General features: G+C 41.8%; 1 protein-coding gene across 2 annotated transcripts in view; it reads right to left on the bottom strand.

The window, feature by feature from the left end:
• Positions 1-3,789: 3,789 nt before the first annotated feature.
• KPNA7 (karyopherin subunit alpha 7) overlaps positions 3,790-24,834 on the bottom strand; it is a 39,933-nt gene continuing 18,888 nt past the window's right edge. The window contains exons 6-11 of one of the 2 annotated variants that reach the window (XM_068524422.1): positions 23,840-24,103; positions 21,393-21,626; positions 19,684-19,866; positions 15,904-16,050; positions 12,063-12,218; positions 3,790-3,811 (exon numbers count right to left, since the gene is read on the bottom strand). In XM_068524422.1, coding sequence (XP_068380523.1) covers positions 12,090-12,218; positions 15,904-16,050; positions 19,684-19,866; positions 21,393-21,626; positions 23,840-24,103 — 957 coding nt within the window. In that variant the 3' untranslated portion in view covers positions 3,790-3,811; positions 12,063-12,089. Of the gene's footprint in view, positions 3,812-12,031; positions 12,219-15,903; positions 16,051-19,683; positions 19,867-21,392; positions 21,627-23,839; positions 24,104-24,834 lie in introns of those variants that run through there. The other variant, XM_068524421.1, reaches the window with a different exon arrangement.

Below are 24,834 nucleotides of genomic sequence, written 5' to 3'. Positions count from 1 at the left end.
CTCCCCAGCTAACCACTCTCATGACTCTTAGGGTAATCATTTCTTTTTTTTCTTTTATTCAGTTTTATCAATTAAGTATGAATCCCTCAGCATACAGTTTTCTTTTGCCTCTTTTTGGCCTTTCTGTAAATGGAATCATCCAGTATGTACTATTTTGCATCTGTTTTTTTAATTCAACATCATGTTTTTGAGATTCATCCATCTTATTGTGTTATGGCTATAGTTCATTTATCTTTAGTGTTTGTATAGTATTTTGTTAGATGACTATATCTCAATTTATCCATTCATGGACATTCGGATTGTTTTAAGTTGGGGCTAATATGAACATTATGTTAAATTGCATTTTGACTAATATGAACATTATATTAAATTGCACTTCCTGATTACTAATAGGTATTTCTTTGGCTATTTGGAATCCCTTTAGTGACGGGCATATTCAAGGTTGCGGGGGATTGGGGGGGTTTGTCCATTTTTTCTTTGGGATTTTCTGTCTTTCTTACTGATTTATAGGCATTCTTTATGTTATTTGGATATGAGTTCTCTGTCAGTTTTCTTTTTTCCAATCTTTTTGTTGTGGCAAAATACACATAATATAAGATGTACCATCTTAACCACTTTTAAGTGTAAAGTCAGAATATTGTGTTCCATCACCATCCACCATCTCTGGGGATCTTTTCATCTTGGAAAACTGAAACTGTATCCATTAAACAGTAAGTCCCTCATTTCCTCCCTCTCCCCCAGCTCGGCACCCACCATTCTACTTTCTGTCTCTGCGAATTTGACTATTCTAGTTATCTCATTTAAGTGGAATCATACAATATTTGTCTTTTTGTATTTAGCCTATTTCACTTAATGTCCTCAAGAAGGAGAACAGTATGGAGGTTCCTCAAAAACCTAAAAATAGAGCTACCATATGATCCTGCAATCTCACTCCTGGGCATGTATCTGGAGAAAACCATAATTGAAAAAGATACATGCACCCCAAGGTTCATAGCAGCACTACTGACAATAGCCAAGACATGGAAGTAACCTAAATGTCCATCAACAGAGGAGTGGATAAAGAAGATGTGGTATATATATATACATACATACAATGGAACATTGCTCAGCCATAAAAAAAGAATGAAATAATGCCATTTGCAGCAACATGGATAGTAAGTCAGAGAAAGACAAATATCATATGATATCACTTATAGGTGAAATCTAAAAAAAATGATACAAATGAACTTATTTACAAAACGGAAACAGACTCACAGACATAGAAAACAAACTTACGGTTACCGAAGGGGAAAGGTGGGGAGGGGAGAGGGATAAACTAGGAATGTGGGAGTAACATATACACACTACTATATATAAAGTAGATAAACAAGGACCTACCGTATAGCACAGGGAACTATACTCAATATTTTGTAATAACATATATATCTATAAATAACTGAATCACTTTGCTGTACACCTGAAGTTAATACATTGTAAATCAACTATACTTCAATCAATCAATCAATAAAAAACAAAGAAAAAATTCATCTATGTTGTAGCATGTGTCGGAATTTCCTTCCTTTTTAAGGCTGAATCATATTCCATTGTATGGATAGACCACACTTTGCTTATCCATTCATCTGTCCGTGGACACTTGGGTTGCGTCCACGTTTTAGCTACTGTGAATAATGCTGCTATCATGGGTGTACAAATATCTCTTCAAGATCCTTTTTTCAATTCTTTTGGGTAGATACCCAGCAGTGGAATTGCTGGATCATATGGTAATTCTATTTTTAATTTTTGAGGCACCACCATACTATTTTCCATAGCATCTGTACCTTTTTACATTACCACCAACAGTGCCCAAGAGTTTCAACTTCTCTACATCCTGGCCATCACTTGTTATTTTCTGGGTTTTTGATAGGAGCCATCCTAGTGGGTGTGATGTGGTATCTCAGTGTGGTTTTGATTTGCATTTCCCTGGTGACTCATGACATTTACCATCTTTCCATGTGCTTGTTGACCATTTGTATATCTTCTTTGGAGAAATGTCTATTCAAGTCCTTTGTCTGTTTTTGAATCGGGTTGTTTGGCAAGGGATTTTAAAAGGTCCATTAGCTATGGTCCCTGCATTTTGTGGCTCACCTCTAGTAGTGGAGACCATCACAGAAGCGAATCATTCAAACAATGTATAAATGAGACAGAAGAGCCAGACTGAAGGCTTCCCTTTCTCGAGGACACCAGTATGCTGTGGTTTTCAGTGGAGAAAGGGAAAGGTCAGCTGCTTCACCTGGATGCACGTGGAGGGTGACTTGTTTGTTTTTGCCTCGTATCTTAAGTAGCAAGTTTCTAAAGAGGCTCAAAAATTGTCAGTGATTAATTCAGAAGCATCATCAATTTAAATAAACTTGGGAGGTATGGTTGGTAACTTTATTTCTCATAAGGCAGCCCCCCAACGTTTGCTTCTTTTTAAAAGGCTTGAGCAGCTTTCTCAACAAGCCACGTCTATTTCTGCCGTGAATTTTCATCTCAGGTTGTCCCTTAGAGGTATAATCAATGTAGACGTTGCAATTTGCTCAGAGAGCAAAGTCTGTGATATCTTAACTGAGCACAGGACAAGGCTGTCATACTTCTCTTTTAAAACTGAGAGTCCTTGGAATCAAGTGGGAAAACAGTTTGATTTTCGCTCTGGAAAGTACTCGCTGCAAGGAAAACAGACTGCCCTTACTGCAGTTGAATTTATGGATTCTGGTTAGATTCTCAACTCATGGATGAAAATTAAGAGACTTGAATGTTATCCTAAATAAACCACATTGCATCCAGATGGAATGCTTTGATAATAATGGGCTGGTCTTAGGAGAAGCTTGTGTTGGAAAAAGGGTGAGGCTAAGTATCATTAGAGATGTTTCATGGAACCCATCTGGCTGACACATCCTTTCCCTGAAGGAGTTTCCACCCCATGAATGCAATCCTTTGCAGAATACTTCGTATCTAAGTGGGTGGGATAAGAGGGTGAGAGGGGATGGGTGCCAACAGTGAATGACTTAGGAAAGCTATGAACCTGCCATTGGCCTGGAATATGGTATTTGGGTAGCACTAGATTGTTTTGCCAAAGAGCTATTTCTCTTCTACTGGGAAGACCTGGTCTGGAAGCTCAAAGAAAGAGCTGCTGCTTTGGCCCCTGATCACTCAGATGAGAAAACTCCTGTGTCTTTTGTTGTTGTTGTTGCTGTTTTGGTTTTTTGTTTGTTCGTTTTGCTGCACACAGCTTGCGGGATCTTGGTTCCCTGACCAGGTATTGAACCCGGGCCCTCAGCAGTGAAAGAGCCAAGTTCTAACCACTGGATCGCCAGGGAATTCCCACTCCTCGGGTTTTGATAGAAGAGTACTTTTAGTTCAGAAGCCAGATTTATGGCCATGGGCAAAGAGAAAGCCCATGTCTACAGTCTACCAGGGTTATTAGGGTGGCTATGCTCCTCAGAAATCCTTCTAGAGAAGTCCCATGAAAATCACTTTCTAGCCGCCTTTGGATTCTAATTTCTTGATCACCCCAACATTTCTTTCCCCACCTTTCCTCAAAACTAGAGACTTGCCATGAATTGTTTAACAATCATCAGAGTTTCCTTCCCTCAAAATGCGTGGAGAACTAAAAACCCAAGGCATATAAGAACCAGGATAAACCCCAGGGCAATTAAGTCCCTGGCAATCACCACGTTAGGCAGATGAGCTGGATCAGACTTGGTATCAGCAGAGTGGGTTTAAATATTCCCCTGTTTGCTGGCTGTGGGATCCTGGGTGATTCCCTTAAATCTCTGAGCTTCAACTTCTTCATCTACAAAATAGATATAACACCAATATCATACTGTTATTATCAGCATTACCGGTATGGAAGATGTCTATAAAAATACTCTGTTAAGGTGTCCTGTGATTGTTCTTAATCTAGGGGTATTTGTGTCTAAACCTGCAAGCTTCCAGAGAGGGATTTTGGTTTCCTAAGTGTATTTATTTAACTGAATGTGCAGGTAATGACCAGGACTTTATAAACAATAAAAATTCCCCTAAGTTTTAATAATTGTTAAATGTTATGATTCTCTGCCCCCTCCCCCCACCACACACAAAGAAAACCATTTTAAAGGTTTTCTAAACAATCACATTTTTCAAAGACAAGCAAATCAGGGATTTGGAATATTTTCCCAATTATGATTCACCCAAACTGAGTGAAAGGGTGTTTACTTTGGAGGAGAGACGCTTACACTCTAAAGTGCCTTTTTATTACTGGTAACTCCCAACTTGTTCATCAGGCTTTCATTGTATGTAGTTGTGCCTCAGGAATCTAGGACTCAAATCCATATTCATGCGACACACCAGGAGATCACACAATTCTAATGGCTTTGAGGTTTTTAAATTTTTAATTATTACTAAAAAAACCGCCCATGACAAAATTGGGACTCCTGTCTATCTCCCACCAGAGGTTAGCAGTTTGGTGACTAGTCTCCCAGAATTTTTTTCTATACTTATGCTACCAGATATACAATATTCTTACAAATAATAACATATATATATATATATATATATACACACACACACACACACACACACACACACACACACTGGTATTTCTTGATTCACCGCCAGTTTAAGACTTCATCTTGTCCATCAACAGATGAATGGATAAAGAAGATGTAGTACACACAGGCATGCGTGCGCGTGTGTGTGCTCGCAATGGAATACTACTCAGCCATAAAAAATGAAATTTTGCCATTTGCAGAAACACAGATGGACTTGGAGGGCATTATGCTAAGTGAAATAAGTTAGCCAGAGAAAGAAAAATACTGTACGACATCACTTATATGTAGAATCTAAAAAATACAACAAACTAGTGAATATAACAAAAAAGAAGCAGACTCACAGATACAGAGAACAAACTGGGGGGGGGGGGAGGGGGCAAATAGGGGTGGGGGAGTCGGAGGTGTAAACTACTGGGTGTAAGATAGGCTACAAGGATGTGTTGTACAACATGGGGAACAGAGCCAATATTTTGTAATAACTGTAAATGGAGTATAACTTTTAAAAATTGTATAAAAAATTTTAAATTTTTTTTAAAAAGACCTCGTCTGTTGACTCCCGATCATGAAAGATGAGGAGTTAGGTAGCTAGCACTTCCCTCCTTCTGCCCCCACTTTTGTAGTTACTGTTTTCAGTTCTTCTATTTGTCCTTTGAAATATATTTTTTTGAACCTGTCTTTGCTTTTCAATCAGTCAGCCTGAAACATGTGACCCCTCCAAGTTAGATGAAGGAAGATGTTGGTACTCTACCGTCTGCTCCACTCCTCTACATCCCCACCTGCATCTTCTTTTAATATTAATTAATTTTATTTATTTTTGGCCACACCCCGCAGCATGCGGAACTTCCCACGACAAGGGATCGAACCCCTGTCCCCTGCACTGGAAGCACAAAGTCTTAACCACTGGACCACCAGGGAAGTCCCCCAACTGCATCTTTTGTCTGCTGAACTTTGATAGTGTCAAGGACAACATTCACCATCTCTTCTGCATGCAGAGTTACTTGCCTGTTTTGTCTGTTGGTTTCATGAGTTGTTTCAGAATCAAGATCAAAATCACACCACATCTTGTTTGCTTCACATTTGACCATGAGTTTCTTACACAATTTTTCCCCTGTTGTTTCTAATTGCCTTACTTACTTTCTTCTTATTGATGAGAAACAGACATATTTTCTTCATCATGTCATTAACATCATCTGGCTTCTTAGTCATCCTGTCTATTACGTGGATCTATTTCATTCCTCTTGTTGAAGCCATTCTACCTGAAGGTCTCTGCCTTTCTGTTCTAATATGGCACAAAGAGCTTTCCAGCTTCACTCCATTAACTCTTATCCTGGGATTCCTTTTAATTGGAATTCTGGGTTGGTTCCACCATTTTTTTGTATCTTATGTCTTGCTCTTTTTCTGGTGGGGGTTGGAGATAGATTGTTTTCATCCTTTTCTGAAAGAGTACATTCTCAAACAGCTTTGTTAGTATTTGAAAGGTAATCCCGAGATAGATTGTTTTCATCCTTTTCTGAAAGAGTACATTCTCAAATAGCTTTGTTAGTATTTGAAAGGTAATCCCTCTGAGTTTATATCTGAAAATATGATTATGCTTTATATGGCTACAGAATTCTCGATTCTAAGTAATTTTCCCTCAGAATTTTGAAGGCATTTTTCCATAATCTTCTAGCATTCTGTGTTCCCAGAGAGAAATCTGATGTTAGTCTGATTCTCATTCTTTTGAAGGTAACATTTTTCCTTTCTGGAAATTTTTAGGATCTTCTGTTTATTCTCGGCACTCTGAAATTTCACAGCATTGAATGTAGGTATTGGTCTTTTTCTTATTTATTCTGCTTGGCATCCAGTGAGCCCTTCAACCTAGAGATTCCTTCAATTCTGATAAGTTTTCTTTTATGATATCTCTGGTAATGTCTTTCCCTGTGTTTTCTCCTTTGTCTTTTTTTTTGGAACTCCAGGTACTCAGATGATGGGCCTCCTGAATTGATCCTGTCTCTTATTTTTCTGCCAACTTTTTCATCTCTCTGTAACTTTCTGGTCAGTATTCTGAAAGATTTCCTTATCTTTATCTTCAAACCATTCTCTTGAATTTTTTTTCCTGGCAATCATTCAATTTCTCAGATTGTTCCTGGTTCATAGCATCTTCTTGTTTTATGGCTGCAATATCTAGCTCCTCAAACCTGTTGAGAATATAAATTAGAGATTTAATTCCCCCTACCTTCTCTGAATTATATGTCTTCTAGCAAAAGTTGTTGTTTCATTCACCTTGGCCTTTCTCTTTCATCATGCTGATTTTCTTCTTGTGCTTGATCATGCAAATTTAAGAACAGGAGCCTGGGTTAATTTTTCTGAAGAGTTGGTTCAGATTTCTTATATATATACATCTATGTGTTCCCATTAGGATTCTCCCATGAATAGATTAGCTGACTGGGTGTGATAAAAGGTTTCATGACCAGCAGGTGAGTAAGAAGAAAGTCATTCTGATTCTTGATCTTTTGTACATGATTTATTTTTACTCTCTGGAAATTTGTAGGATCTTTTCTTTTACCAGAGTTTTGAAATTTCACAGTGATGTGCTTTAGGCATAGGTTAGTTTTCATGCATTTTTCTGGACCCCTCGCTGGATCCTTTAAGTTTGGAAATGTTTTCTTCTGCTTTGGGAAATACTCGAATTATTTCTGTGATAATTTTCTTTTCTCTATTTTTTCATTCTCTACTTCTGGAATAGCTCTATTCAGATTTTGGACCTCCTGGATTCCAAGATTTATATAACCTTTTTTATTTTATCTTCATCATTTTGCCCTACTTTATGAGAGATTTCCTCAACTTCATCTTCCAACCCTACTGTTGAGTTTTTCATTTCTACTATGTATTTTTAATTTCTAAGAGTACTTTTTGTTCTTGGGTTTTTAAAAATAGCATCCTATTTTTGCTTCTTGGAAGCAATAGCTAATCTCTTGAGTATACTAATGATACCAGGATTGTTTAATTTTTTTTCTTTGTATGACTTTTCTTCCAAATCTCCTACCAGTGCTATTTGTTTTGCCTCTATTATGTCAAAGACCTTCCTCAAATGTTTGATGATTCCTGGTGGCCCTTGGCCTGTTCATTTAAGAGTGAGGTACTAAAAAGCTGATCGGAAGCTCTGAGACCCTGGGATAATCTGACTGGTTGTTTCCTTGTGGAGCCCACAACATCAGTGTCTTTAGGTCTTTTCTCTTGGGGTGGTCAGATTTCCCAGAGAAGGATCTTCTAGTCTCCTACCTGGAGGATCTACACCTGGCTGAGAGCATTCCATTTACCCAGTGGGGTGTGGGGATGAGGGGGTGCTCACTGTTCCCTATGTAATTTATTTAATTCCCCTGCATTCAGCATGATAAATCTGCTTTCAACATTGCCCAGTGTATTCTAGTACAAAGACCTTTTTTACCCAATTGAGAAAACTTCCAATTTACTGCCAGGGGAAGGGGCAGATGATCAGCCCCCTGGAGTAAGAGGACATAATGGTTTCTTTTTAACTTTTAATTATGGAGAACTTCAAATATCCACACAGGGCAAAAAAAACCCAGAATAGTATAATAACTACCCTTACCATGGACCCATCACCAGCCATCACCACATTGCCAGATGCACAAAATATATTTCTTTTCTACTTCCCTTATCCCATATTACTTTGAAACAAATTCCAAAAATCATTGCATCTGTAATCATTCAGTACATATCTCTTTAAAATGACATTTTAAATTAACATAACCCTAATATTAAACCTAAAAAATTAACAATTCTTTAATATCAAACCTCAATTCAATGTTCAAGTTTCCAATGTCTCAAATGTCCAATGTGTTTTATTTTTGCATTTGTTGTAATCAGAATACAAATAATACAAATACACATTCCAGCTGGTCAATATGTCTTTTATAGGTTCCCTCAACGTGCAATTTTTTTTTTTTAATGAATTTATTTATTTTTTATTTATTTATTTATGGCTGCGTTGGGTCTTCGTTGCTGCACGCAGGCTCTAGTTGCGGCGAGCGGGGGCTGCTCTTCATTGCGGTGCGCGGGCTTCTCATTGCAGTGGCTCCTCTTGTTGCAGAGCACGGGCTCTAGGCACACGGGCTTCAGTAGTTGCAACATGCGGGCTCAGTAGTTGTGGCTCGCGGGCTCTAGAGCGCAGGCTCAGTGGTTGTGGCGCACGGGCTTAGTTGCTCCGCGGCATGTGGGATCTTCCTGGACCAGGGCTCAGACCCGTGTCCCCTGCACTGGCAGGCGGATTCTTAACCACTGCGCCACCAGGGGAGCCCTCAACGTGCAATTTTTTATTTGAAATTTATTAAATGAGGAAACTGAGTTGTCTGTCCTGCAGAGTTTCTTCCAGTCTGGATTTTGCCGATGGCATATCTGAAGTGCAGCTTCACATTTTCCTCTGTCCTCTGGATTTCCTGTAAATTGATAGTTGGATCTAGATGCTTCTTTCTAATGTTCTCTCTTCAAGTCTACCGGTTCTTTTCTCTGTCTCCTCCATTCTGCTGTTGAGCCCATCGAGTAAAGTTTTAGTTTCAGTTATCGTATTTTTCAGTTCTAAAATTTCCATTTGGTTCTTCTTCATCTCTTCTATTTCTTTGCTGAGACTTCATGGGCTCTAGGCTATCACCTAAATGAGGTCTTTTAAAATGCGAACACATGGTAGCGTGGCAGAGCGTGGTAGCCAGCCTCCAAGGTGGCATCTGGTGATCCCTGTCTCCTGGTCTTCACACACCTGTGTAGCCCCTCCCACTTTCTATGAGGGTTCGTTTGTATAACCAACAGCAGATGGCAGGAGGGATGCTATATCCCTTCTGAGATTAGGTTATAAAGGTCTGTAGCTTCTGTCTTGGGCATTCTCTCTTTTTTTCTCCCATGCACACACCCTCAGATCACTTGTTCTGGAAGAAGCAAGCTGCCCTGCGGTCAGGTGGTACCCGAGGCCCTGCTCTGCCCCTTACTAAAAGATGCAAGACAAATTAGATAACCTTGTGAGCTCCAGTTTCTTTACTTGGAAATTGATCATTTTTGCCTCACCTACTTCTCAGGTCATGAGTCTCATGTAAAATAAAATACATGAAAACATTATATGACTATTAACTTATCTAATCCTTATTTCACAGATGAAAACCTGAAGACCAAAGGAACGAGAAGAATTGACGGGTGAGGCACAAAGAGAGCAGAGGATTTAGAAAAGGAGCCAGGTCTGGAGTCCAGAGCTTGTGACTTCAAGTCCAGTTATCGTCTCTGCTATGCCTAAAGGGTCACGTGCTATTATGGTTAAACAGTCACTCCACATGTCAGAAAAACAGCAGATGAATTATGGATTGTACGTGGTTAACCACGAGACTGACATTTCTTCTATGGTATATAACAAATTGGGGGTAAATGCATGAGGGTCAGAGTTTTTCCGTTTAGCTTTTACATCGTGAAATTGACAGAGCCAGTTATTCCTTCCTTCCTGTCTGTTTCTCTGCCAGTCACCGCAACATGCCTAGTCCAAGCATGCGGGCATCCAGCCAGAAGGTGACTAACACCATCTCTTTGCACCCAAACCATGTACAATAGGCAAATAACTCCTGTATTTAAAACCCTGCTAGACAAGTTGGTATCAGTATCTTTAAATTATAAATACTCCTTTGTTGTGCAATTTTAGTAAAGAATAGCTGAGAGAAAAGAGGCTAACAGTTAAGAGCCAGCAAGGCCAGACCCTTTGGGCCACAGTGACTAACCTTGACAGGGCTTCAAACTATTTTTAATTAAATTTTTTTTCTCTCAAAGAAGTATTTTTGTAAGCCACCTCACCTTCTGCCTTCCCCTCTGATAGGGGGAAAAAGTGATGTTTTAAAATGCTGAAAAAATCTGATCCAAATCAGGTTAAGAAAAAAAAAAAAGGGAGGGGTATGTTGACTCAAACTGGAAGGGAAACTGCAAACATAAAACTAGTTGTGCTGGGGACCCTGGTCGGGGAACTAAGACCCCACATGCCGCGTGGTGTGGCAAAAAAAAAAAGTTGTGCTGGAGTGGAAGGATTATCTTTTTTCCCATTCTTAGTTTTGTCTTTCATTTTTTAAAGTATATTTATATATAATAGATAAGATATTATATATACACTAGTACTATATTTGATATATAATTTATATATTTTTTGCATATTTTTAACTTAAAAATTCAAATTTTATACACTATCTTGACAGAATGAGATGTAATAGAGCTTTTGGATTTAAATAATAACTAGTTATGGTTTAGTTTTTCACTCTTCATGTGTGTCAGTTAAGATTCTTTCAGTTGCAAGCAACGGAAACTAACTATAGCTACTTTAAAAAAGACAGTCTAGGGAATTCCCTGGTGATCCAGTGGTTAGGACTCAGAGTTTTCACTGCCGTGGCCGGGGTTCAATCCCTGGTCAGGGAACTAAGATCCTGAAAGCCGCGTGGCACAGCCAAGATATATCTCTCTCTCTATATAAGACAATCTATAGGAGGAATATGGGAGAATGTATAGGAGCAAAGGGCAGCCTTGGAGAAGCAGGAAGCAGGCAACCACTGAGGACATCCACTCCACTGAGTGTAAAGCCTGGCCGCTGAAGCAAACACTTCCCAACTCTCTGTTTCTTCTGGGCTCAATCCCTGGGTCTCAGATTCAAGGTCCTCAGAGAGTGAGATTCTGCTTAGCCAAAGATGTGCCCAACTAGGAGGTCCTGAGCTGATGAACAAAAGAGGGAGTTGAGAGGAATCTCCCAGGTCCCCTCCACTTCCATGTGGGAGAGCAGAACCCTTAGAGGATCCCATCCCCCCAACACGGCCCTCAGCAGCTGGCGGAGTCACCCCAAAAGGAGACGAGGATACTGAGTGGAAAGCCCAGTGTCCACTGAATCATAGATTTGTTCTCACCACTGGATGAGAAGCTGGTGAGACCACGAACTGCCTTCCAGCCATATTTTGGATGGACACCCACACATCTTTCCTTCTTACCTGTCAAGGACCAGCAAAGACCGTGCTTTGGGCATGACATTTCCGCGTGACGCTTTAGAGCAAAATATAACTTGATTTAATCTCTACACTCACATCACACAGATCGAGTCCAATCCTCCTTTAAACATACCCCACATCCATTCCCACACCACCTAGTACTGTGTTTCTAGGTCTTTCCCATCCCAGTCACTCTCTCCCTTTGACCACTGCCCACCCAGCCCTCCTTGAAGAATGTCCTATATTAACAGGCATTACATGACAAGGAAAAGGGAAGGGGGCCCACAGTCAAATAAATATAAGAACTACTGGTTAAACTGCAACTCAAAGTTTGTCTAGGTAGCTATAGACCATCCTGCTCTGAAGATCTTCCTTGAAGATCCTGAAAGGCAACCACTAAACCACATGTTCTTAGGAGATGGATTCCACGTGGCTTTAAGGTACAAGTGGTTTAACTGCATTTTTGATAGATGGAGGTGAAAGTGTGGAAAATTTTATTATCATTCAAGTTTTAAAAGCTTTATACCTGTGGTACACCAAGGGGAAGGGGTTCTTAAAGAAGTGACTCTTTGGGTCTGGTCCCTGGTTTAGGAGTTGTGGAGCTTTGGTATGTGTTTGTTAAGTGCTTTAAGAATTCATGATCTTCGTCCCGGGCTGGTAAGGTTGTGCCAGTTTCTTCTTCCTTCAGGGAAGAAGAGACACTGTTATACCTCCAGGCTCCTCATTATTGTACCTCATTATTCCTGCACAATTGACTCCTTCACATCTTCTGTGGATTAGAATTTGCTCTGTTAGACTTGAGGCTCCCTCAGAGGAGAGACCAAAGGAGAAAAGCATTGAACTATTGCTCAGGATGGACCTTATATGCAGTTTGTGCGTGTGGTGAAACATACATCCCGTAAAATTTACCCTTTTTCACCACGAAGTAGACAATTCAGTGACATTACTTCGCCACCACCACCATCTGTCTCCAGAGCTTTATCATCATTTCAAACCAAAACTCTGTACCCATTAAACAACTCCCCGTTCCCATCTCCCTCCCAGCCTCTGGCAACTACCCTTTTATTTCCTGTCTCTATGAATTTGACCACTCCAGGTCCCTCATGTAGGTGGAATCACACAGTATTTGTCCTTTTGTGTCTGGCTTTTTTTTTTTTTTGGCCGCACCGCATGGCATGTGGGATCCAGTTCCCCCAACCAGGGATCAAACCTGCGCCCCCTGCTTTGGAAGGGCAGAGTCTTAACCACTGGACCTCCAGGGAAGTCCCCTGTGTCTGGCTTATTTTTAAAAGCAGTTTCGCTATAGAGAACATTAACCTTACACTGAGTTAAGGGTATGATAGGTGTAGCAATTGCTTCTAGATCAGAAGTCTTTAACTTGGAGCCCTTGGAGGAGTCCTCAGGAGCCGTCTCCCTTTTGAGGGATGAGTTTCCTAATTACCATGTTTTCTTAGGCGCCTTTAATCCAGAAGATGCTAATCACTGTTCTGGGTCTTCTCTGCTCTGAGAGCCTCCTCTTGGTCCTAAACTAAGATTAGCTGCCACTCACTAGGAAGAGCTACCAACCTGGTCATATTTACTGTATGGCTCTGGATTTTGCTAATGCAAACCTAAGTGCCCACTGATAGATGAATGGATAAATAAGATATGATATATATATATATATGTACACACAATGGAACATTACTCAGCCATAAAAAGAATGAAATCTTGCCATTTGCAACAACATGGATGGACCTAGAGGGCACTGTGCTAAGTGAAGTAAGTCAGACAAACACAAATACTGTGTGATTTCACTTATATATGGAATCTAAAAAGCAAAACAAACACAACAGAAGCAGAGTCATAGGTAGAGAGAACAAACAGGTGGTTGCCAGAGGGAAGGGGGGTGAAAGAAATAGGTGAGGGAGATTAAGAGGTACAGACTTCTAGTTATAATATAAATGAGTCATGGGTATGAAATATACAGTATGGGGAATATAGTAATATGTAATATCTTTGTATGGCAACATATGGTAACTAGACTTACCTTGATCATTTCCTATACATTTAAAAAGGTATAGAAATATCAAATCACTATACTGTGTATCAGGAACTAACGTAGTGTTATAGGTTAATTATACTTCAAAAACAAGCAGACTCATAGAAAAAGAGATCAGATTTGTGGTAACCAGAGGTGGGGGGGGTTGGAGGGGAAGGCAAATTGGATGAAGGCGGTCAAAGGGTAAAAACTTCTAGTTACAAGATAAATAGTTATCAGGGATGTAATGTGCAACATGAGTAATATAATTAACACTGCTGGGACTTCCCTGGTGGTGCAGTGGTTAAGAATCCGCCTGCCAATGCAGGGGACACGGGTTTGATACCTGGTCCGGGAAGATCCCACATGCCGCACAGCAACTAAGCCCGTGTGCCACAACTACTGAGCCTGCACTCTAGAGCTCACAAGCCACAATTACTGAAGCCCGCGTGCCTACAGCCCGTGCTCTGCAGCAAGAGAAGCCACCACAATAAGAAGACCGTGCACCACAACAAAGAGTAGCCCCCGCTCGCTGCAACTAGAGAAAGCCTGTGTGCAGCAACAAAGACCCAACGCAGCCAAAAATACATAAATTAATAAAAAAATTAATTAATTAAAAAGACACTGCTGTGTGTTATATACGAAAGTTGTTAGAGTAAATCTTAAGAGTTCTCATCACAAGGGAAAAAATTTTTTCTTCTATTTCTTTTATTTTATACCTATGATATGATGGATGTTCACTAAACTAATTGTGGTAATCATTTCATGATGTATGTACATCAAATCATTATGCTGTACACCTTAAAGTTATACAGTGCTCTATGTCAATTATATCTCAAGAAAACTGGAAGAGAAAAACCACAATGGGATACCACTTCATACCCATTAAAATGGCTATGATCAAAAAACAAAACACAAGAAAACAAACAAACAAAAAAATCAACAACAAAAAGAAACAGAAAACAAGCGTTGGTGAAGATGTTGAAAAATGGGAACCTTTGTGTGTTGATGTAAAATGGTACATACACTATGGATAACAATATGGTGGTTCCTCAAAAATGAAAAACAAAATTACCATATGATCCAACAATTCCACTTCTGGGTATCTACCCCAAAGAGATAAAAGGAGGAATTCGGACATATCTGTACTCCCATATTCATAGCAGCATTATTCATAATAGCCAAAAAGACAACCCAAGTGTCAATCAATGAATAGATGAACAAAATGTAGTATATCCATACAACAGAGTATTATTTAGGCTTAAGGGGGGAAATTTTGACAAATGCTACAGCACAGATGAAACTTGAAGACATTATGCTAAGTGAAAAAAGCCAGTCACAAAAGGACAAATACCATACAATTCCTCTTATGAGGCACTTAGTAGTCAAATTCACAGAGACAGAAAGTAAGATGGTGGTTACCAGGGCCTGGCGGGGTGTTGTGGGGGTGGGAAACGGGGCATTTATTGTTTAATGGGGACAGAGTTTTCATTTGGAAAAGTTCTGGAGATGGATGGTGGTGATGGTTGCATAGCAGTGTGAAATGTACCTAATGCCAGTGAACTGTACACTTAAAAATGATTTACACGGTAGGGACTTCCCCAGCCAAAGAAATTAACACATTGTAAATCATCTATACTTCAATAAAAAAATTAATTAAAATTAATTAAATTAATAAAAGTAATTAAAATTAATCTAGTGATTAAGACTCTGCCTGCCAGTGCAGGGGCTGCGGTGTGATCCCTGGTCAGGGAACTAAGATCCCACATGCTGTGGGGTGTGGCCAAAAATTAAAAAAAAAAAAAAAAGATTTACATGGTAAATTTTATGTTACATATGTTTTACTATAATAAAGAGTTTTTTAAAAGTATCTAATGCTCTCTGATCATTATTCCCTGCTCCTGCAGGAATTTTGGGAGACTTTTATAGAGTTCATTCCCAATCAACATATTCTGGAAAGAGACAAAATGCAGTAAGTAGCAAAAATGTTGTTCAAAAGCTGGGCCTGCCTTCATTGTTTGTATTTCTCAGTACAAAGTCACTTTAGCATCATACTCCTGTCTTCCCCCTCTCCCTACCCCAAGAGAGGCGAGTAGGGGAAAACAAAAACAAAAACAAGAGTGAAATTCTACACCAGAGGCAGCAGGACAAACTTCTATGAGATTAATGGGTCTAGAACAGCTTCCAGGAGCCAGGAAGCTGCCACTCAAAGGTGGTCTGGATAACATGGATGGGGAGAAACTCAGGGCCAAGTCATGAGAGAAGTCCGCCTGTCCATCACCCACCTCCCAGGATCAGCTCAGGTACCTGCCAGGTGATCACCTGCCCAGGAGGTCTGGGCACTTACCTCACAGAAGTGTCTCTCAGTAATGTTCAGAGCAGTCAGGGCAATCTGACGGTTCTCGTGAAGTTGCAAAGCCTCAATTCTATCAATCCCACCGAGTCCTTCTATCAGCAGACACATGTTTTCCTTCTGAGAAATCTTCTCTGCTGCCTGTGGGCCGTAGAAGAGTGAGACTCTGCACCAAAGCCCTTAGGACGTGGGACTTCACCTCAGCGGAATCGGATGAAAGCCACCCGTTCCAGAATGGGCAGTTGCAGTGTTATTTTCCCAGACTGATTTAAAATTGCATTGTCTTCCTCTCATTTTGGATATTTGTCATCTGTCTATTGAGGTTTATCTTCACTGCACAAAATACAGTTTGTTTTTTTTTTTTTTTTTTTTTTTTTGCTGAATATGCCATCATCTATATATCCATCACTAAACACTATTTGGTAGGTATCTCCCTTCTAATTGATGGAGATTGTTTTAAAAACAGAGAAAAGAATGTTCAAGTGATGCTATGTAAATGCAGATGTTCTGGCCCTGCACTCCCTGGAAAGCCTTGAGGGGTCGGGCAGGAGACCCTGGGCGACAGAAGCCACACCATGGCAACTGATGAGGTCCCTGGAAACAAATGATGTGATTTGATTTAATCCAATGCTGATCATTGGATTTCTCATGCATGGGTATTCACTCACTCAACATTTGTACATATACTACAGGCAAGGCACACAAAACTAGAAATAAAGGTAGGATTTAGAGAAAGCCTTTTCATAACTCACACTATCGGGGGAGACAATAATTGCTGTAGTATAGAAAGTATAATATCCTGGGATAAACCATACTGGAAAAGAATATAAAAAAGAACGTATATATGTGTATAACTGAATCACTTTGCTGTTCAGCAGAAATTAACACATTGTAAATCATCTATACTTCAATAAAAAAATTAATTAAAAAAAGAAAGTATAATAAATGATCAGAGTTTTAATTTATAGAAAGAAGATGTGCACAAGAGGCTTGGAAAGTATCAAGTTCTTCATGGATAATACGGTGCCAGGGTCCATCACAGGGTAACAGCATCCCCAAGAGAAGGAATGGCCAGGACAAAGTTGTGAGGGAATAAGTGTTGCATGTTTAGAGAAAAGGGAGTAGTCCAGCTAAATAGACTATTTGGGGGAAGTGGAGAGAGAGAAAGAAACAACTTTGGCATCCTGTAGGGTTCTGCTGACTATTTTGTGAACAGTAATAAAAACAAACAAATGAACAAAAAACCCAAACCTTCCTATGGATCAAATTAAATATTGTTTAGGCCATAATTTATCTGATGAGAGTTTGCACTTTTATCTAAGCCTTGATACCTTCTAGTCCTATCTGTACATCCAAAATGAGCTCTTGGCTTTCAGTGAAAAAAATGGAGGTAAGAACCAATGTGCTAGGTGAGCCTCCAAGAAAACTGGGAAGTGAGGGATGCTCCAGGCCAGGGCAGTAGGAGCCCTGGAGGAGGATTCTGGACTTTGACAGAACAGCAGATGGCCCCCAAGTTACTTCAGAGAACCACAACCGCACTCTGCTGCCCACTTGAAACTGTTTTCTATCTCATCTTGATTTTTCTTAGTGTCCCACGTGCCACTATCTGATATAGGGGCTTCACTGGTCCATCAGATGGGATTTGCCCAGACTCTCCCAAGAAAAAAAATCCCAAGTGTTTAATTCAAATGAATGAGATGAACTTAAATTTCTATAGCCCCCCAAGTGTGCTTTCACACATTTTTTATGTCCAACTTTGCCTCTGGTTGCCAAGTGTGTACTCTGTGTCTGTGATTTGCTCAAAGTCTAAGCGTCTAATTGGGCTGTTTCCAATCTGTTCTTGACTCAGGTCAGTTCTTTCCAGGACAGTTACATGAAAAGGATGCTTTAAGTGAGCTTTTAAAAGGAGCCCTCTGGGGACTTCCCTGGTGGGCCAGTGGTTAAGCATCTGCCTGCCAATGCAGGAGACACGGGTTCGATCCCTGGTCCAGGAAGGTCCCACATGCCACGGAGCAACTAAGCCCATGTACCACAGCTATTGAGCCCGTGCTCTAGAGTCCCCAAGCCGCAACTACTGAGCCACCAAGCCGCAACTACTGAGCCCACGTGCCGCAACTACTGAGCCCACGTGCCGCAACTACTGAAGCCCACATGCTCTGGGGCCCGTATGCCGCAACTACTGAAGCTCTCACGCCTAGAACCCGTGCTCTGCAACAAGAGAAGCCACTGCAATGAGAAGCCCACGCACCACAACGAAGAGTAGCCGCAACTAGAGAAAGCCTGCATGCAGCAATGAAGACCCGGCACAGCCAAAAATAAATAAATAAAAATAAATAAAAGGAGTCCTCCGGTGTTACTTTGAAACTTTTCAAATGGCTTAGTCACATATAAAAAGACCTTAACCAAATGAATATTGCCAGCCTCCACGATGGCCTGAGATGATCCCAGCCTCTGGGTATTTATGCCCCTGTGTAGCCCCCTCCCATGTTGAAATGGACTGATCTGTGTAACCAATAGGATGCTGTTGAAATAACCTCCTTCACAGGTCATAAAAGATACTGGGGCTTCCACTTTGCTTTCTAAGGTCACTTGCTTCAGGGGAAGCCAGTTGCCATGATGTGAGGGCACTCAAGCAGTCCCAGGGAATCCATGTGGTGAGAATAACTTTCCAGGCATGTGAGTGGGTCAACTTGGAAGATGATCCTCCAGCCTCCACCAAGCCTTCAGATGAAACTGCAGCCCCAGTTTCCATCTTGAACTTCATGAAAGACCCTGAGCCAGAACCATCCAACTATGCTGCCTCCAGATTCCTAACCCCAGAAATCATGTGAGATAATAAATGTTTGTTTTAAGCCACCAAGGAGTAATTTGTTGTTCAGTATACAACCGACACAAATAGTATGTAAATATTGGCTTAACTTACATTTCAGAAATAAGACTTTTCTAGAATTCTAATTCAAGGCTTTGTAGTCCATTTTCCCAGCCACATAGCCAAATGGAAAAGGAACTCTAGTATGGTCCCTCGAGATCTATCATCGCTAACGTCCTGCTGCTTCCTTCAAGTATATTCTATGTTTCAGTCTTCCGAAAGAGCCAGCCACGTGGCTCATTGACTATTTTTTTCCTTGCTTCAGACCTTTGATTCGTTTCTCCATCTCACTCAGAGCAAGTCCACGTTCTCACAGACCTTCCGTGATCTGGCCCCTGGGTCCCTTGAGCCTGTTTCCCACCACCTTTCATCCCTTTGTTCTGCTCTGGCCACACACCCCCTCCTTGCTTTTTAAGGTTTCCTTCACCTAGAGTGCTCTTTCCCAGGTATCCACAGGACTCACTCACTTCTTTCAGGTCTTTGCTCAAACATCCTTCCTCAGTGAAGTTTCTCCTAACTACTACATATAAGAGATCACCATCCCCTCTCCACTCTGGGCCATCAGTAACTACCCCTCTATCAGATATATTTTACCCGTAAATCTCTATCTGATGCGTCTGTTCCCCTCCCCCCTAATACATAAGCTCTATAGAACAAGGACTTTGCTTTGTCATTTCCTGAGCATCTAAAACAGTGCTGGGCACACAAACACTTATCTGAGAAAATGAAGATGATGGACCTTCTTTGAAAGGCCTCTTGTCTTGTCATCCACAGGATGTGTGGACAAAGGGAGGGGGTGAGGAAGTGGCGAGGAAAAGAGAATCCTAGTTAGGTTTTAAGGACCAAATTAAACATCTTAACTTAGAGACTGCTATTTAGAAACCCACCTGTTCAGAACAGCTCACCTGGAGGATAAAAAAGAGGATGTCGAGAATGATGAGAACAATTTTGGTGTCTGGGATGGTGAGAAGATTTATTAGTGGCTCCAAGACTCCAGCCTGGACCAGCTGGATTAACTGGTCCACGGTGCCCCCAGTTGTGAAGTTAGCCACTGTCCAGACAGCCTCTTTCTGGACTTTAAATTCTCCCTGCAGAGAGAGAACATTTCCATTCTTGACAGATCCTGAAGAATTTAAATATAGTGATGCAAACATGGTTCAATTTCTAGGTAGGCTGGACTACCTAATTCCCAGGACTGTAAATTGCGCGTAAAATGTGCAATTTTCACAGAATCCCTTGGCAACCTGCCTTTAGTTTTTGAGCAGAAGACAGGATCTTTGAGAAGCCAAGGAGGAGGAAAGGCAGACCCATGTGGGGTCTTACAGGGAGGTTCTAAGATCAAACAGACTCACTTCCTTAAGTCAGGTTATCGGAAAAAGAGAACCAACATCACCCAATCAATACAAATTAGGGATTTTAGGTTATAGTGACCCATGTCTACATTTCTAGTCTTTCTGCTCCAGTAAAACTTTGGACAAGAAGCTCCAGAGCTACAAAGCTGAGCACACAGCCTGGAGGGGACAGAGGAAAGCCACTGAAATATCACTCAATGCATCCCTTACATTTATAAAAAGCACTTGGCCCAGAGAGAAGGGAGTCATGTATCACAGATCTTTCTATCCCTTTGCAGGAGGAGTTATTCCCATTTTATGGCTGGGGAAAACTGACTCAGTTTAAAATAAAGTTAAAAAAAAAAACAAACACCAAAAAAACCCACAAAAAACGTATGGCTCCAAGCAAGCTATAGTTCAAAAGGCACAGTTTGAAAAAAGATTACTCCTTGATTCTGACTAGATGTTTCTGATTAGAATATGTACAGACTCACAGCAGGATAGGAAGTGTCCGATAGACTGGAAGATGCCATGATTTGGGTAGTACACCTGGGCTAGCTTTTCGTACCTAATGCACACCTGGGAACCCACCAGCCAACCTGAGAGCAGGACACGGCCAGTGCCTCCTTTTCCCCATCCTACTCAGTAACCTCTGTCCGCAACCCCAGGTCACCACTCCTGACTTGTTTCACAAGTCGATGGTTTAAACATAGCTCATCCACTAAAAGGTGACAAAAAGAAATGCTGACAGTCGTAATTGTCCTGGGGAAAGGAAGTGGGAATCAGGAGGAAGAAGGAAGCAAGCTTTATTGTATTTCTACTGTTATATCTGGATTTTCTGTGTATATTACCCCTTTCATCAATGTGATTTTTACATTGCAAAGGCCACCTTTCTTCAGTGTAGAATATCACTGTAACCCGATACGTTTTTCCTCCTCAAACAAAACCAAACCAAACCTCATCCCTTTTTGCCAAGGAGAGTAGATGGCAGATTCTTTTAACGCTAGAGATAAGCCAGTATTTACCAGCTCAAGATTCTTCTGGATATTTGAGCTGTGGGATCACCTTTTCACTGGCCAATGCTTGTTGAGTCTTCTAAATTTTTAATGGATTGTCCAAAATGGGATGCCCCTTTCTTTTTTTCAGAGAGAGTTAGGAAACTAATGTTTCATAGGTTCGTCGTGATCTCAATTAGTTTTGCTTCTCAGCGTGCCTCTGAAGAGTTAAAGGAGTTCAACACAGGGCCCGCTGGAGGGTAACCTTTTGTCACGTGGGCCACTTACGTTTTCTAGAACAGCCACCAAGGGAGGCAGCGCACCGCAAGCAATCAGCTGCTGGATATGCTGGCGGGGCCCCGCGGCCACGTTGCTTAGCGCCCAGGCTGCCTCCTTCTGGATGGAGGAGCGGGGGTGTGTGAGGAGCTGGGGCAGCACAGCCAGGATGCCCGCGTCCAGGGCCAGCTGGGTCTGGTGGTCCGTCCCTGTGACAATGTTCCCCACCGTGCGCAGAGAGGGGGTCTGGAAGAACAAGGTGAGAAAGTGTCACCAAGTACCGTGAGCTCATCACCGTGGAAGGTGACCATCGCCCCAAGCTCCGTGCCCTCCCAAACATCCGTCGTGCTGTGCTGATGGTTTTCTGGAAGCCTGTGAACAATGATTATACCCACGATCCTTATTGATTCCGTGCGTCCATGGCTGTTTACATAGTTTAAAGGTACTCGCCAGCCTCCCAGTAGTTCCAGCTCAAGTGGGATAGAGGTCAAGAGATATTTTATCAAATGATGCTGTCCTTTTCATATCTTTACACTGGGAAAATTGGTAAATTGATGGTTGTCTTTACAATGTAATGATTTCTACTGAATTTGTATTTAGCACGAGTATCAAGTTTCTGTTGTCGGGACTTCCCTGGTGGCGCAGTGGTTAAGAATCCACCTGCCAATGCAGGGGACACGGGTTCCAGCCCTAGTGTGGGAAGATCCCACGTGCTGCGGAGTGACTAAGCCCGTGCGCCACAACTACTGAGCCAGCACTCTAGGGCCCGCGAACCACAGCTACCGAGCCCGCGAGCCACAACTATTGAAGCCCACGTGCCTAGAGCCCGTGCTCCGCAACAAGAGAAGCCACTGCAATGAGAAGCCTGCGCACCACAACGAAGAGTAGCCCCCGCTCGCTGCAACTAGAGAAAGCCCACGCGCAGCAACGAAGACCCAACGCAGCCAAAAATAAAATATAAATAAATGAATTTATTTAAATAAATAAATAAAATAGTCAACAACCACAAACCACTTTGGGAATGAGGCTGGTCCCTATAATTAACCTCATTAAAAAAAAAAAAGTTTCTGTTGTATATGTAATTAGAGCTAGTGAAATCTCAGTGGCATTTTTGTTTTGGTGTATTCATAAAGCTTCTCTCAATAACTTTGAAGGTCCCCAGGATGGATCTATGATTGGGCTTAAGACAACTGTCCTAGGAGGGCTGACTGTGGATTTATTTTGGTTTCTCTGCATGGTAGTGGCAGCCCCAGCACAGCCCATCAACAGTTCTAGAGTTTTCCTAGTCTATCATGCTAGGTATTTGCTACTTGAGTGAGAGATGTTAGAAGTGCCATAGGCCAATCACAGCCTTGCCAGGACTGCCGCATTTGGGCCCCAAGCCCCCACGATAAACAATTTCTTGAAGATGTTGTCTTCACACCTTCCACGCCCCCAGCACTATCCCCAAACTAATCTTGGCTTCTGAGGAGTGCTACCCTCATCTCAGAACAGATGATTGCTAAGACTGCATAATATACAATATTAGGCATAGAAATCAAAAGGGGTACCCATGCTTCAAACTACATTTTCAAGAAGTATATTATGTAAGTGACATATGTCTCAGAGTCAAGTATTTGACCTTGGTTTTACTTACTTTTCACCTATATCTGAAGTAGTCTAAGAGAACCAGCTGGGGAGAGGATAAGGGGGAACTATCTTTTACACTTGAGTAAGAAATTCAAATGTTATGAGCTTCACGTTAAAACACACACACAGGGGCTTCCCTGGTGGCGCAGTGGTTGAGAATCTGCCTGCCAATGCAGGGGACACGGGTTCGAGCCCTGGTCTGGGAAGATCCCACATGCCGCGGAGCAACTAGGCCCGTGAGCCACAACTACTGAGCCTGCGCGTCTGGAGCCTGTGCTCCGCAACAAGAGAGGCCGCGATAGTGAGAGGCCTGCGCATCGCGATGAAGAGTGGCCCCCGCTTGCCACAACTAGAGAAAGCCCTCGCACAGAAACAAAGACCCAACACAGCCAAAAATAAAAATAAATTAATTAAAAAAAAAAACACACACACACACACGCACACACGGACACACAAACATGCACACCAACTTGTTAACATCTACATGCATAGACCAGTAGAATGAAAGGCCACAAAAGAATAGTTCACTGGTTGGAGGGATTATAAGCAATTTTAATTGGTGCTCTTCTATCTTTTCTAGTTACCAGACCAAGAAAAAGTAAGTCACTGAATACCCACTAGGATTTTGGATCAAAGTCGATTCAAGTCTTTGGCTACGGAGTAGCAGAGACCAGGGAAATGCAGATGAACAGCTTTGTTCCAGGTAAAGGATGAACGTCAGCTGGGGAAGGCTTGGGGGTGGGAGAGAACAGAACCTGCTCGAGTGACGATGACCCACAGACTCTAATCTGAAGGCCCCTACAGAGACCGACACGACCCAGGACACTTACCAAGACATTGAGTTCTGAGTTGCTCATGAGCTCAACCAGTCTGGGCAGGACCCCCGTGTCCACCACTTGGCCGATGCGTGTATCACAGCCATCGGTGAGGTAGGACAGAGCCCAGCAGGTGTCCGAGAGAACCTCTCCATCTGGGTGCCACAGGAGGTGGAAGAGGGCGGGCAACATCTGCTTCACTGCGTGATCAGAAGGGTATGGGTTCTTGTTCCGGCACAGATTGGACAAGGTCCACGCGATGTTCCGCAGGAATGTGACCTGTAATGAGGAGACTGTCTCCAGCATGGGGTGCAAAGAAGGAAAACACCAATGGCAATGTGTCCTGACCATCTTTGATCAATAGGATTGACCCGCATGAACCCAAGCCTTTGAGCTTCAAACAGGAATTTATTCTAGGTAATAAGTATAGGAGGAACGCAGAGAATGAGCTTTGTTTTATACGCAAACGTCAGATGGAGGTTTCCTTATATTCTTCAAAATGTCCTTCCCCACTTGACTCGATTCATGACCTAATTTCATTTCTCATTGATGAAACAAAGATCAAGCAGGAGTTACTTGGTCTTCCCACCAGCCTATGAACTCTACCAACATGTCCTAACCACGTTTTTGACCTTCTGTTTGAAGATCAGTCTTCCCATCCGTCCCCAGGATCACCTCTCTCCTCTGGATCAGTCCCACCAGTATACAAACGCACTCTGCGACATTCAACCCCTACCCTTGGCTCCTCTCCAGCCATCACCGCACTTCTATTTTTCAGAATCCATCCTCAAGGAGGCATCCATATTCACTGCCTATCTTCTTCTTCTACCCCTTCTAGTCTGGTTTCTCCCCCTACTTCTTTGGAGTTAGTGATGAAATCAGCTCCTTCCAAGTCACCAAATCCAAGCTTTTTGAAAAAGCCCTTTTTGCCATCTGTGACACCAAGCCTGGTTTTGTATTGCCAAATGGGCTGTTCCCTCTCATTCTTCTTGGCAGGTTCTACTGAGTTC

Source organism: Eschrichtius robustus, chromosome 16 (assembly GCF_028021215.1).
Source record: "Eschrichtius robustus isolate mEscRob2 chromosome 16, mEscRob2.pri, whole genome shotgun sequence".
Lineage (NCBI taxonomy): Eukaryota > Metazoa > Chordata > Mammalia > Artiodactyla > Eschrichtiidae > Eschrichtius > Eschrichtius robustus.
This window is presented reverse-complemented; position numbering and strand designations above follow the sequence as displayed.